General features: G+C 41.3%; 1 protein-coding gene across 1 annotated transcript in view; it reads right to left on the minus strand.

The window, feature by feature from the left end:
- Positions 1 to 12,995, minus strand: part of Krr1 (KRR1, small subunit processome component homolog) — a 50,399-nt gene that overhangs the window by 32,824 nt on the left and 4,580 nt on the right. Inside the window, exons 3-4 of the mRNA XM_004623884.2 lie at positions 10,749 to 10,845; positions 7,830 to 8,036 (exon numbers count right to left, since the gene is read on the minus strand). Coding sequence (XP_004623941.1) covers positions 7,830 to 8,036; positions 10,749 to 10,845 — 304 coding nt within the window. The remainder of the gene's footprint in view (positions 1 to 7,829; positions 8,037 to 10,748; positions 10,846 to 12,995) is intronic.

A 12,995-nucleotide genomic window follows, 5' to 3' on the forward strand; every position in this document is an offset into this window, starting at 1 on the left:
TAAAGCAGGACCTATGCAACAAGAGTTGTAGCTTTTGGATCTGATAAGGTCAATGAAATCCCCTCAGGATTTTTCCTGAGATCCTGTACCTCAGATTGTAGATCCTTTGTCAGTGGATAACTGATTTATTTTTTTAAGGTGAAAGTAGAAAAATAAAATAAACAAATGTATAGAATTTTTAACAACAAAATGTTTTTGTTACTTCACTTCATGCTTAGAATAAATGACTTATTTGAAGCAATTTGATTTGATCTATTTTAATTCAAAGCCAAGAAATACAAATATGGAGCTTGGGGATGGCAAGTTAAGCAGAAATGATGAGAAGAGAATCTTTCATTCTTATAGTACACTTCACTGGGCATCCCCACTGAGACCACTTACTGGCTGCTGGGTAATCCCCGTGTTTATAGAGACAGTGCCCATGATTTCCTAATCTGATCTGGGCAGAATAATTAATGAGTATAAAGTACAAGTGGGCATTGCTCTGCTCTAATTCCATAACGACTAGGAGGATTATCAATGAAAGATGGCTTCTGATACTGCTATGAAAAAATTTTCACATTGGAAGCCAACTGAATTTTGATTATGCCAATTTTCTATATCTTCTTCCACAATCTGTGGTCTATTCTTGGAGCAACTTTCATGGACATAAGAAATGTCTTGGTTCATGAAGCTGGTTGAAGGATAGGGTTGTACATCTCCAGCTATCTCATCAAAGTTCCATGACATTAAAGGTAATTATTTTTTTCTATCTCCTCATACATTTATTTCCTTTCAAGCCAATTTGGATCTGCATGATTTTGAGTCTGCTTTAGTTTTGTTACATTTACCTTCTAATTGCCTTGTTTTAGGAAACGCAAACCATACTTGAGTTGGAGTTTCTGAAAGAACTGCCTCAGTAGTTTAGTAGAGAGAAAAAAGAAGTAAGAACTCAGAATCAGAAAGAAAACTGCACATCATTCCTATTTTTTTTTGGAACAGGGGGTTGAACTCAGGCTCAGGCCCTTGTGCTTGCCATGGAAGTGCTTATTCTACTGAGCTACCTCCCCAGTCCCCATTCCTTTCTTTAACCTCTTCCTTGTAACTTTCTCTAGACTGGTAAAGAGAAGAACTGTCAGAAAAAAAAGAGAGAGAGAGAGAGAGAGAAAAGAAGAAAGAATAGGAAGAGGAGGTGAAAGAGGAAAAAGAAAGAGGAAGAAGAGGAAAAAGAAGAGGAGGAGGAGAGGGAGGAAAAGAAAAATAATCCCATGTATTTTAATTTGAAAAGAATACATAGAGCCTGAAAACTAGGAAATTAAATATAATCAAATGTAAGTTAATTAACATTAATCAAAATTTTCAATTGCACTTAGTATTCCATTATAAGGAATTAACTGGGACAAAACCTCTGGAATTTTTATTTCCTTCTGTTTACTCAAGTTGTAGTCTTTTACTCTTTCAAACTAAAGTGGAACAATCTTCAATTTCAGTTTCTAAAAGCTTCTGAGTAAATAGACATGTCTAGTCATTTACGGAGAGTTTTGTAGATATAAAATTGCAGATTGGCTCTCAGCATTGTTCTTTGATTTGTTTTTTTCATTCTTTGTGAGCCTTCCTATAAGCAAAAGATATCTTTTTATTTATTGGTAGGAAAAGCTGTCTTGCTTCACCTACTGGCATCAAGTTTTAGCAACTCTGTTATTTTTATTTGATAAACAACCAGAAATTCACTGTTTTATATAAAATTAAAAGCAAGTATTTCTGAGTGTCGGACTTTCACACTGCAATTTTTCTATCAAATTGATTAAAATGTAAAAGGAGGGGGAACAGTTGAGGAAGAGGGAAGGAAAAAAGCCACTGTTGTAAGCACCAGGCACAGTCAGAAGCCTGGTTTTACTGAACTTGCATCATTTACCCGGAAAAGTGCAAAGCTCTTGGGTGGTAAGGAGAGAACTATAGAAGACTGAGACTGCCCTTTGAGGCATTTGTATTCCACATGATGAGGTAAGTACACTCACACAGGGAGGCTGACAACCTAAGCAAGTGCATCAGTGAGAAGAGTCACAATGAGGACCGGGGGAGTTAAAGACCTGAAGGGAAGAGGAGTACGCATGGTGTGAGGCCACCAAGCAGCCTTGGAGGGAAGAAACGGTTACAACTGAAAAAGTTACTATTTTCTTATGTAGAATTATTTATTTATTTTTATTTGTTTGTTTATTTATTTATTTAGTGTGTGTGTGTGTGTGTGTGTGTGTGTGTGTGTGTGTGCGGTACCAGGGATCAAACTCAGGATCTAGTGCTCACCAGGCAAGCACTTACTCCACTGAGCTATCGCCCCAGCCCTTAAGTAGAAAACGTAAAAGATAATATTTTGGGTGACTCAAAGACCACAGCTTAATTAAGGGATAGGAAGGACCTAAGCTGGCAGCAGCAGGGCTGGATAGAGCAGAGCCTGGCTCCAGTCGTACTCTGATCACCTTCATTAGCACATATATACAGTGTTAAATTTATGGGTGTCTAGCTACAGTTGTACCCTTTAGTCAGAACATGTAAGTTCTGAGTAGCACTCCCTCATCCCAAATGTAAATTGTCTTCTTTTTTCAGTATCTCACTCCATTTCCAACTTGTGCCAACATAGATTCTTTATTTGGGAAAGAGGCATTCATCCACAATTACTTATTAATATTATTATTTAAAAACACATACTGCTGGCCAAATAGCTCAGTGGATTAAAGTGCCTGCAAGAGGCTCAGGGGCCCTGCCCCTGGGGTACACTGAGACTGAGATTGAGACTGGGCGTGGTGGTGTGCTCCTGTTATGCCAGCTCTTGGGAGGCTGTAAACAGGCAAATCAGTACTAGTCTGATCTAGTAGTAAGACCCTGAACACCCTGTAGACCCTTCCCTAAAATATAAAAATAAATACATAAATAAAGAAATATCAGAACATCTCTGTAGTTAAAGACCAGCTAATTTTAGGAATTTTAGTAATTCCCGCTCCAGTACAAAACAGGGAAAATGTAAACACTTAAAAAAAATAACCAGGAAAAATACACAAAATGCATGATCAGTAAGTATCCATTTAAAAACCTGTAAGATGGCATGTTTTATGGAAATTATGTAGTATTTTCACTAACAATGAACTTTATACTTTCAAACATAGTCTATTTGGCTCAATTTTCTTTGGTGGAACCAGGGATTCAACTCAGGCCCTTGTGCTTGCCAGGGAAGCGTTTATTCCACTGAGCCATCTCCCCAGCCTATTTGGCTCAATTTTAAATGAAAGATCATACATAGTACAAAATTCATAGAACAGGGCTGGGAATGTGGCTGAGAGGTAAAGCACTTGCCTGGAGCCTGTGAGGCCTGAGGTCCATCTTCAAAAGAAGGGTGGGGGGAGCAGAGAGCAGGGAGGTGGAGGGGGAGGGAGAGGAGAAAGGAAGGGAGGGGAGGGGAGGGAGGGGAAGCGAGGCTGCAGGGAGAAAGCAACACTTACATCGGTGATGGGAATATAGACTAGTAAAACCGCTATGGGGGAGGGGGAGGGGAAGGGGAGGGGGGAGAGAGAGAGGAAAGAAGTACAGAAGGGTAAAAATATACGGAATGACTTTTTATATGTCCTCACATAAAATGAACCCATTAAATCCAACTAAATCTGGCCTGACAATGCCAAACCTCAACCTAACCCCCGGGGAGAACTCCTTGAAAGCGGTCGTGCAAGGCTCCCGGCAGGTGCCCTTCCTGGGATCTTGCTCGGAAGGGGACCGCGCACTACGCCTGATCTGCTGTTTTCTCTACCTCACTTAGTCGCAAACAAAAGCCAGGTAAGTTTTTAAAATGTTACCATGATTCTGTCTCTTAAAGCTTTTTTTTCTTTCTTTTGGCAGAACCGAGGATTGAACTCAGGCCCTTGAGCTTGCCAGGCAAGCACTTATTCTACTGAGCCATCTCCCCAGCCCAGCTATTTCCCTGGCCCTCTTAAAGCCTTCTAGTAGAATATGTTTCATTCTGTCCACAAATACTTATTAAATGTCTCACACGTATAAGGCAAATGTAGGACTGGGCTCTGAAAAACTGTCTTTAAAAACCTGATGATGATCTAGCAGGGCGTAGTCCAGTTGCTTCAGAACTCCAATAGTGTTAATAAATGAAGCAGGCATGTAAGAAAATGGTGAATAATAGCTCACTTCTGGCTATGTGTACACAAATATTGCATTTTGAAAACATTTCAGAGTAGTAATCGCAGTTGCTGAGTTTATATAAATTAGTTGACATATTTAGTTAGTCTGAGCTGGTTGGATGCTGCTGGTTAGTAACTGGCTTTTTGTGAAGAAGTCTTGAAAATACAATATTTACTAATTTCAGGAGGGTAATTTAGGGGCCACTAGAGGGCAGTCCATTTTCAAGCTACAAGATTGTTTTCAAACCAGTTGTCATTAAAAACAGTTTGGTACATATACAGCTATTTTCTCTTAATTCAATGAAAGAAAGATTTGTACTAATAGCATTTGGGCAGGATATCATGTCTGCATCTTGTACTACGAATAACCAATAAGAAGATAACAATACGCAATGTATTAATTATTGAAACTGTCCTATTAATTGGTTTTGGAACTGTCTCATTGCTGTTTCTCAATAAAATTAATTTAAGAAAACCTAGAAAATAAAAATAAATAAAAACAGTTTGGGAAGAGTTGCATAATAGCATATCATTTTATAGTATTTTACCATAACATAGATAAAATACACAAATCATTGGAATAGCACAGGTGACAGGAAATTGCAATAGAAATTAGAAGTGATGAGTTTTGAGTATTTATCACTTTTAAAATATAATTTATTTAATTTTTAAAAACTTTTTAAAAAACATTTTTGATATCCCCAAGGCCCTAATCTGTAACAATTGACTCTTACAAACTACTGGGAAGGGCTGGCGAGATAGCTTAGCGGACTAAGTGCCTGCTAAGGCAAGCACAGGCACTGGGGTTCGAACCCCAGCACCACATGCTGTGCCGGCTCTGCCCCCGAGTGCACACAGCTGGCCACGAGACCAGGCGTGGTGGCACATACTTGTATCCCAGTACTGAGGAGGCTGAAAACAGGAGGATTACTATGAGTGTGAGCTTCGTAATGAGACCCTGTACCAAATACATTAAAAAAGAAAAAGTAAAAATAAAAAAAGCATGAGACAAACTAGTGGGAAAACAGACATGAAAAGCCAATGTAGTTTTAGGCTAAACAAGCAGAAATTTGTAGATTATGAGAAGGATATAAATAGTCAATTTCATATTTATAGTACCCATTAAGAACTTATAACAGGAAACCCTTTGTCTAATTGGTAATTTATTTTCACAATTATAATATGAAGCTCTACTATTATTCATTTCTGATGCATGAAGTAACAGGAATCAAGAAAGAAAAGTTTTCAATGGGAAAGCAGGAAGTAGCCCCAGTTTTGTTAGATTTAAAAGCCAGTGCTCTTCAAAGTAGTACATGCACCCATTCCTCAGTGAGGCCTTCAGAGCCACACGCAGCTTGAACCTAAAAGAGCAGTGAAGGGCTGGCGATATAGCTTGGTGACACAGTGCCTGCCTGGCAATTCAAAGGTCCTGAGTCCAATTCCTGATACCACAAAAGAAAGAAAAGAATGTTAGGATAGGGAATGTAGCTCAGTGGTAGAATGCTTTTTTAACGTGCTTAAGACCCTGCATAAATTCCCTGCACCAGTAAAACACAGTAAAATTTTGCAATATGTACTTTATACAAAAGAGTAGTGGATTTACTCCTTTTTTTTGTTTGTTTGTTTGATGCTGGGTATTGAACTCAGAACAACCTTGTGCTTGCCAGGAAGGAGCTTCTACCACTGAGCTACATCCCCAGGCCCTTGGCTTTACTCCTTAGGATTTAAATTAGTAAATATATGTGGATTAGTAAATTGCAAATATTGAAATAAGTACCTTTGCTTTGACCCTCTTGCAACTAAGTTCTGAGAAAGTGGGTACATATTTCTCAGATTGCTACATTGTTTACTGTCCATGTACTTATTTTCATCTAAGCTTTTCAGTTTCTCAGAAATAAGTACAATTTGGTGACTAAATGCTCATTTAACCACTTCCTTGATTTTCAGCAATGGTTCTGGGAAGTGTGGGCTCAGATCTCTCCACTTGTCTGAGTGATTAATTAGATTTAATTTCATGCTGTTGTCTCTGACATCCTTTCCCTACCCCAGTGACTAATAACTCTTCTACAACGTCCAAACAAATGGCCACAGTATCTAATTTTTATTTTTGGATGTTTTCCCCAGCCAAGATGCATAGGGCCTCTTCACAGACAGCAGTTCAGAAATTCCTGGCTAGGATCCCTCCCCCTAACAGCCGCACTTGAAATGGCTAGATGGCCCGTTGACGGATACCCTGGATGGCATCAGGCCAGCCTAAAAGTTGCCAAGCTATCTGAATCAAGAATAGGCACTAGGTGGTGATAAAAGCAGATGGGCTGCCTCACAACAGCCCCACGAGGGCCATATCTTCCTCAGGAAGTAGCTCTGTGCCAGCGCTAGAGCATTAACCAACACCACATGTCTTTTTTCTACACTTGACATCTGTGGACACTTAGAGAGTGTGACAAAAGGAGGAAGAGAATGAGAGTGGACAGGAGGACTAGAGAGGTTATAGGTGCAGCTAACAAACCAGAGAGAGATGGACTCCAGCTGGGCCTCCACTCTATTAGGAAGCGTGGCTCACTGACTGCTTAGCAAGTGACGTGGGGGCTGACGGACGCTTTATTTCAAGGCCAGAGCTTAGGACAACTGGGGGAAGAGAGCAGGGGTGGACTGGTCCAACCTTTGTTTCTAGCTGTGCCGTAGACTTCCGGAAGGTTCCATGAATCAGTATGTCACAAGGTCACCAGATGAATCTGTAGGGGGGAGAAACAGCTACTTCCCAGGACAAATTCATGAAAAAAAGAAAATGTCGTCAATACAGAACCCAGGCAAACTGAGGAGACAAGAAATAACGGCTGTTCAGATGGCTCCAGACATCCAGACAAGCTTGACATAGCTTTAGTAAATGAATCAGGGAAATGAAGATGTCGAGTGGCCTAAATACGTGTCCAAGTATGGGAGGACTTCAGATAGAGGATTTGTGGGGCTGAAACTCTCTGCCCTGTGGCTAATTTAAGGCTCAAGAAGGTTAACAACTGGCTTAAGTATCATTTTACAAATAATCCCCAATTTCCTCATCTGTAAACTGAGAGTTAAGTTAAAATATATCTCAGCATGGTGTTCTTGGGCTCAGCTGGGATGATCTGCACAGAGTACTTATTCAATGAAAAAGTTCACACAAATTTATCGCTGGACCTTTCTGGGAGGAGATAATTCCTTTGTAAAAGTGAATCATTACGTTAATCATCTCTATTGGTACTTTTCAAAAATAATATACAAAATGAAAGACATGACTCCAGTATTGATACTGTGATTGTTTTTAAATTGGTAATGTTTTAGAAATGTTTTTTTTGGGATACCATGGCCTCAAACTATCAAAGAAGTCATTTCACTTTTAAAAGACTCAATCTACCTTTATAACTATACAAACTGAAAGAGGGAAAATCTATCTGAAAAACCAGTGCTCATTGCTAACCTAAAGTAGTATCCATTTTATTTGGCTGAATTTTTATTTACCTGTATGTCTTCTGGCTGAGAGACAAAATCTTTCTCTTCACAGAGAAATATTTACATTATTTTTCCTATTATAACTTCACACAGCCTTGCCTTCTGACCTCCTTGGGGTTCTTCAGGTTGGGGAAGGTAGGGACAACCAGGGCTGATATTTCTATCTCAAAAGGATTTTTATACCAGGGCGGAATTGTCCCTTGCTTCTCTGGTTATCCTCCCATTCCGTAAGGTGCTCAAATCCTTTCATCACTTCCCAAGTATAACTGTAAAAAATACTGCGAACATTGGTGATGATACTGGTATATGGATACGGCTTCCCGAAGGAACCATCTTTTTTTTTTCTGAAGGCACCGTTTGATCTCTCTGACATGTTCACAGGTGTAAATTCTGACACATTCAGTTATAAGAAGGTTGAAATTTTTATTTTAAAGCAATGCATATATTATGTTTATAAAGCTCTTATTTTCAGAAAAGGCGAGGTTTTGAAAGTTTAAGGGGCTCTATTCATTGATGTCTGGGTGAATTGCCTGGGTTATAAACAAGTCATTATCAAACCATGAAGGAATATACAATAAATCCAGAAAGGCTTTCTATGATCTCTAAAACAAGAGTATTTTTAAAACAAAAGACAGCACAAGTATATAGCACTAATTTTTAAATTTTGGGCCTATTATTCAGTCTTACAAATTCACTTCATATTGGCTGTAGTGTTCTACAGCATGCCATAGCAAACACATAGCAACTGAACATTACTTCTTCACAGAGCCTTCCTTCCTTTTCCTCATCCAGACTGTAGATGGTTTCTTCCTGTGTGTCCCACTAACACTTCATTTGGGCTCTGAACACTGGACATTGCTTTCTAGCTATCTGTTTGTATAATCTCCAATTTACAAGGACTATAAGGTTCTCAAGGTCAGGATTCCTATGAGCTCCTCTTTCCTAGCATCTAGCATGGTGCTCAGCACACAGTAAGCTGTGCTTGATAAATGAATAAATATAAACTGTAAGACAGTATAGACAGAAAGTGGCCTATGACATGTTAACATATAGCAAACCAGGTCGAATGCTCATCTCCTTACTGTGTTCCCTTGCAAAAACAGCAGGCATTTTTTTCCTGCTTCAGGTTTATTTGTACAAAGTGCACAGCAGGACACCAGTCCCCCAAAGATGGCACCCCAGGGGTCACACCAGTCCTTCCGTTTTTATATCAGCAGATAAGAGGCTTTTACTGTGGAGCCTTCACAGGGACCTGGACACCTTTGGGAGCCTGGGCTGGAGCAGAAGCCAGAGCCTGGGCCTTGACTGGAGCCTGGGCCTTTGGCCTGTAAGGCCTGTGACCCTTAGCAATGTGGGCACGAATGTGCTTCCCAAGCTTGGGGTGGGCAATATAGGCAAGTTGAGTGAGCCTGTGGTTTACTTCCTTTGGAATGATCTTGGGCTTGACCTCCTTGGGCTTGACAAGGGCCTTGATAGCCTCGTCACGTGCACTCATGGCCTTGGCATTGTTTGCTTGCATCTTCTTGAAGCCCTTCTTGGCAACTTGGGATCTACTCCCTTCAGAGATTCATATCTTTGTGACCGAGGTTTCTTGATATCATTTCTGTGCCATTTTCAGGACTGGTTATGCATGATATGGTTCTTGGACTTGACCATAACTGCTCTGTAAACCACAGCTGCCAAGCTCCAGGAACTGGAAGAGGAAAAGAAAGCATATCAGGCAATTTTGATTTTGAGAATCCTGAGTAGCATGCAGTCATAGCCACCTCCAAAGGACCTTAGTTGAGGACACTGCTTAGGGATTATTGTTATTAACAAAATTATTGTTCATCTTTCTGTTTAGTTAAATGCATTCCTTTGTGGAGAACTGAAAGCTTCATTCACATGTTTGCTCAGTGGTTACAGTCCCAGGAGCTGTGTGGGGGCAGGATTATCACTAAAGTTCATGAATGGGGAAGCCGGAGGAGCTTGACTCCTTCAAAATCACTCAGGTAGCTTTGGGGAGACAGAAAGTTAATAATGCTTTTACTCATTTATTTATTTATTTATTTATTTATTATTATTATTGTTATTATTATTATTATTTTAAATGTATTTGGTTGTTGCAAGATCTCACTACAGAGCTTGGACTCCTAATGATCCTCCTGCCTTCAGCCTCCCCAGTGCTGGGATTACAGGCGCGCACCACCACCCTCGGACTTGGTGGCTGGCTCAGCACAACTGCGGGCATGGCCCGTGTGCATGTGGTGCTGGGGCTCAAACCAAAGTCCCTGTGCTTGCCTAAGCTTGCCTAAACAGACACTTTAGTCTACTGAGCTATTTTGCTGACTATTTATTTATTTGAAATGCTCGTCTTTTTCTTCTCCTTCTTCTCCTTCTCCTTCTCCTTCTCCTTCTCCTTCTCCTTCTCCTTCTCCTTCTCCTTCTCCTTCCTCTTCCTCTTCCTCTCCTCCTCCTCCTCCTCCTCCTCCTCCTTCTCCTCCTTCTCCTTCTTCTGTATTTAGTACAGGGTCTACAGGGTCTCACTACACAGGTGGACTCAGAGTGATCCTCCTGTTTTCAGTCTCCCAAGCACTGGGATTACAGGCGCATGCCACCACGCCCAGTCTCAATTGCTGTGGGACTGACAAGGCATGCCAGGGATTGAACCCTCATTGCTGTGCCTGCCTAAGCAAGCACTTTAGTCTGCTGAGCTATCTGGCAGGCCCAGAAAAGCTTTTATTCTTGATGTTTCTATTGTGTGAAGCCTTCACTAACTTTATGATCAGGGTGATCTCAGCTTGACTGCTGCTGAGATATCCAAACCCTCAGAAACTGAAGGTCTTGTGGTCATACAGGAGGCTACTTCTGAGCAGAATGCACCAGCTTATACCCATCCTACCTCCCACCTTAGTGTGAGTGTTCTATGGCTCATCAGTTCTGAATTTCTTTCTCAGAACTTGGAACAAAATGTTGGGGGTCCTGTCCAAAAGTAAAAGCATCCAACATCCCCTTGTCCAACAGTGAAGAACTTCAAGGATGCTGCATAAAATTGAATCAAATGCAGGGCCATTCTGAGGAGCTTGCTCACAAAAGGGCTTTGCCCTTGCTTGCTCCTGTTACCTTCTGGGTCCGCATCAAGTTGTAGCTCACTGCCTGCTACGTCTGTCTTCTCGACAGATGTAACATCCTTGTCAGCACATCCTCTATGCTGGCACTGCTGTGGCATTTCACAAGCAAGGTCAGTTGAGGTCATTATCATGTTTAAAATCTTTCAATGATTCCTCTCATGTCCTGTTGAAGGTAAAATTCTTAGGCTTTTCTTTATCTTTTGCTCCATAACAAACCACTCCAAAACTCCAAGATTTAAAGCAACCACTGTAAATTTGCTCCCAGGGCTGGGTGGGCAGCTGAGGAAGAATTCATCTGGGAAACTTGCCTCTGCTCCCCGGGCACAGGCCACACTCACGTATTATGTGACCAAACTGCGGTTCAGCCAGGAGCAGGTAGGCCTCAAATGGTGACTGTCTGGGGTTTCTGGCAGTGAGTCTTGCTTTTCTCATGCTGAGACAAAATACCCAACCCCCTATAGTTTAAGAAGGAAAGATTTATTTCTCAGTTTGTAGAAGTTACAGTCCATAGGTAGCTGGCACCAAGGCAGGGTGGCATGACAGAGGGGCATCACAGAGGAGAAATAGATCATGGCAAGCAGGCAAAGGGGACAGCACAGTGCTCGCTTTCTGTCCCTTATGTTCTACGCAGACTACCTACCTGCCCTAGGGTGGGTATAGCACGACTCATGCCCTAAGCCAGACTATGCCAAACCAATCAATGGACTGATGTAGTAATCACACACCCTTGATCCCAGCACCACAGTCTAGATCCAGCCAGCTCTAAACAGCCCCCATGACTGCGCAAGCTTTGGGGTGCATCTAGACACAAATCACAACATCTAGATGGGTGCCTCATTTTACTCTAAGTAGACCAGCAGACTGACTTGATCCATTCCTAAAGCAACTGAATTTCATGAGACTAAAAGTAGAAACTGCAGAGGCTTTGCCCATAAACATTACACTGTCCCCTATGTCACATTCTATTTGTCAAAATAAGCCAAAAGACCAGCTCAGACCTGAAACCTGGAAGAAACAGATCTCACCTCCTGATAGGAAAAGCAGAGTCATATTGCAGAGGGTATGATGCAGAAGTGGGAGGAACTGCCAGCAGTATTTTGCAATGCATCACAGTTTATAGTGCATCCTTCATAACCTCTCCTTCATTGTATCTCATTGTTCTCAAAATACAACATTGATGATGGTGATGACAATCATCAGGGTAATAATGGATCCGGTCACTGTCACTGAGGCTGGTTGTGTGTGAATTACTCACTTAACCCTCCTAGCTTCATATACTTAAAGCCATCAGGGATGTTTTTGTGTCTGTCTAGATGTCCCCCTCTCCAAGACCTTACAAACTCCTAGGTGATGCTTTTGGAAGGTGACAGATTCAGGGGAGTGGTACCTGTCCATGGAGTAGGCTGCTGATCAGTTTATAGCTAAATGTGATTTGAGAGGTGAAGCCTGGTTAGGGCAGGAGGACCGCTGGAGTGCGGCCTGCAAGTCTGTCCCCCTTCCTTCTTCTTTGCACTCTCTCTGTTGCCTCTGTCATGTTAAGAGCTGTTTCTTCTCTGTGATGCCCCCTGCCGTGCTGCCGTGCCTTGGCGATAGCCAACTCTAGGCTAAAACCCCTACAAACTGTGAGCTGAAATAAACCTTTCCTCCTTGAACTTGTGGGTGTTCTCTATTTTAGAGACAAGGAAGCCGAGACAGTCAAAAGCTCACCCAGGTCCTAAGTAATGAAGACCTTGAATGAGGGTGCAAACTCAGAGATGCCGGATGCCAAGGTGCACCAACCTCTCATGATGCCACCCGTTGGGGCCTTGCCTCTGGTGTAAGCATCTGCCTTGTGGCACTCATACACTGCTTCCTGTCAGAAAAGTCTTCATATTTTCTCTTCTTCATTGCTTTCTCTTATGCTCTTCTCCACACACAATGAGAAAGCACATGCATAGTTCTTACTGAAAACTTTTCTGATTCCCTCAGGCAGAGTGGCTGACCCACTCTCTCATCTTCTACCATCCCTTACCTACTTTTTTCTTCTTTACCGTTGGTTCCTTGTGCAGAAATCTTGTCTACTTTCTCTTTGCGATTATCAGACATAGCAAAGTGCTTGGTTATAGTCATTGCTTAATGATGATAGAGCAAACTTTTAAAAAGCTTGGAATTTTGATAATTAAGATTATATTCAGGCATGTTCATAATTTTCACTAAAATAAACAACTAGAAAAAAAAAAAAAAAAAAAAGATTGATACT

The sequence above is a fragment of the Octodon degus genome, unplaced genomic scaffold (genome assembly GCF_000260255.1).
Source record: "Octodon degus isolate 3935 unplaced genomic scaffold, OctDeg1.0 scaffold00004, whole genome shotgun sequence".
Lineage (NCBI taxonomy): Eukaryota > Metazoa > Chordata > Mammalia > Rodentia > Octodontidae > Octodon > Octodon degus.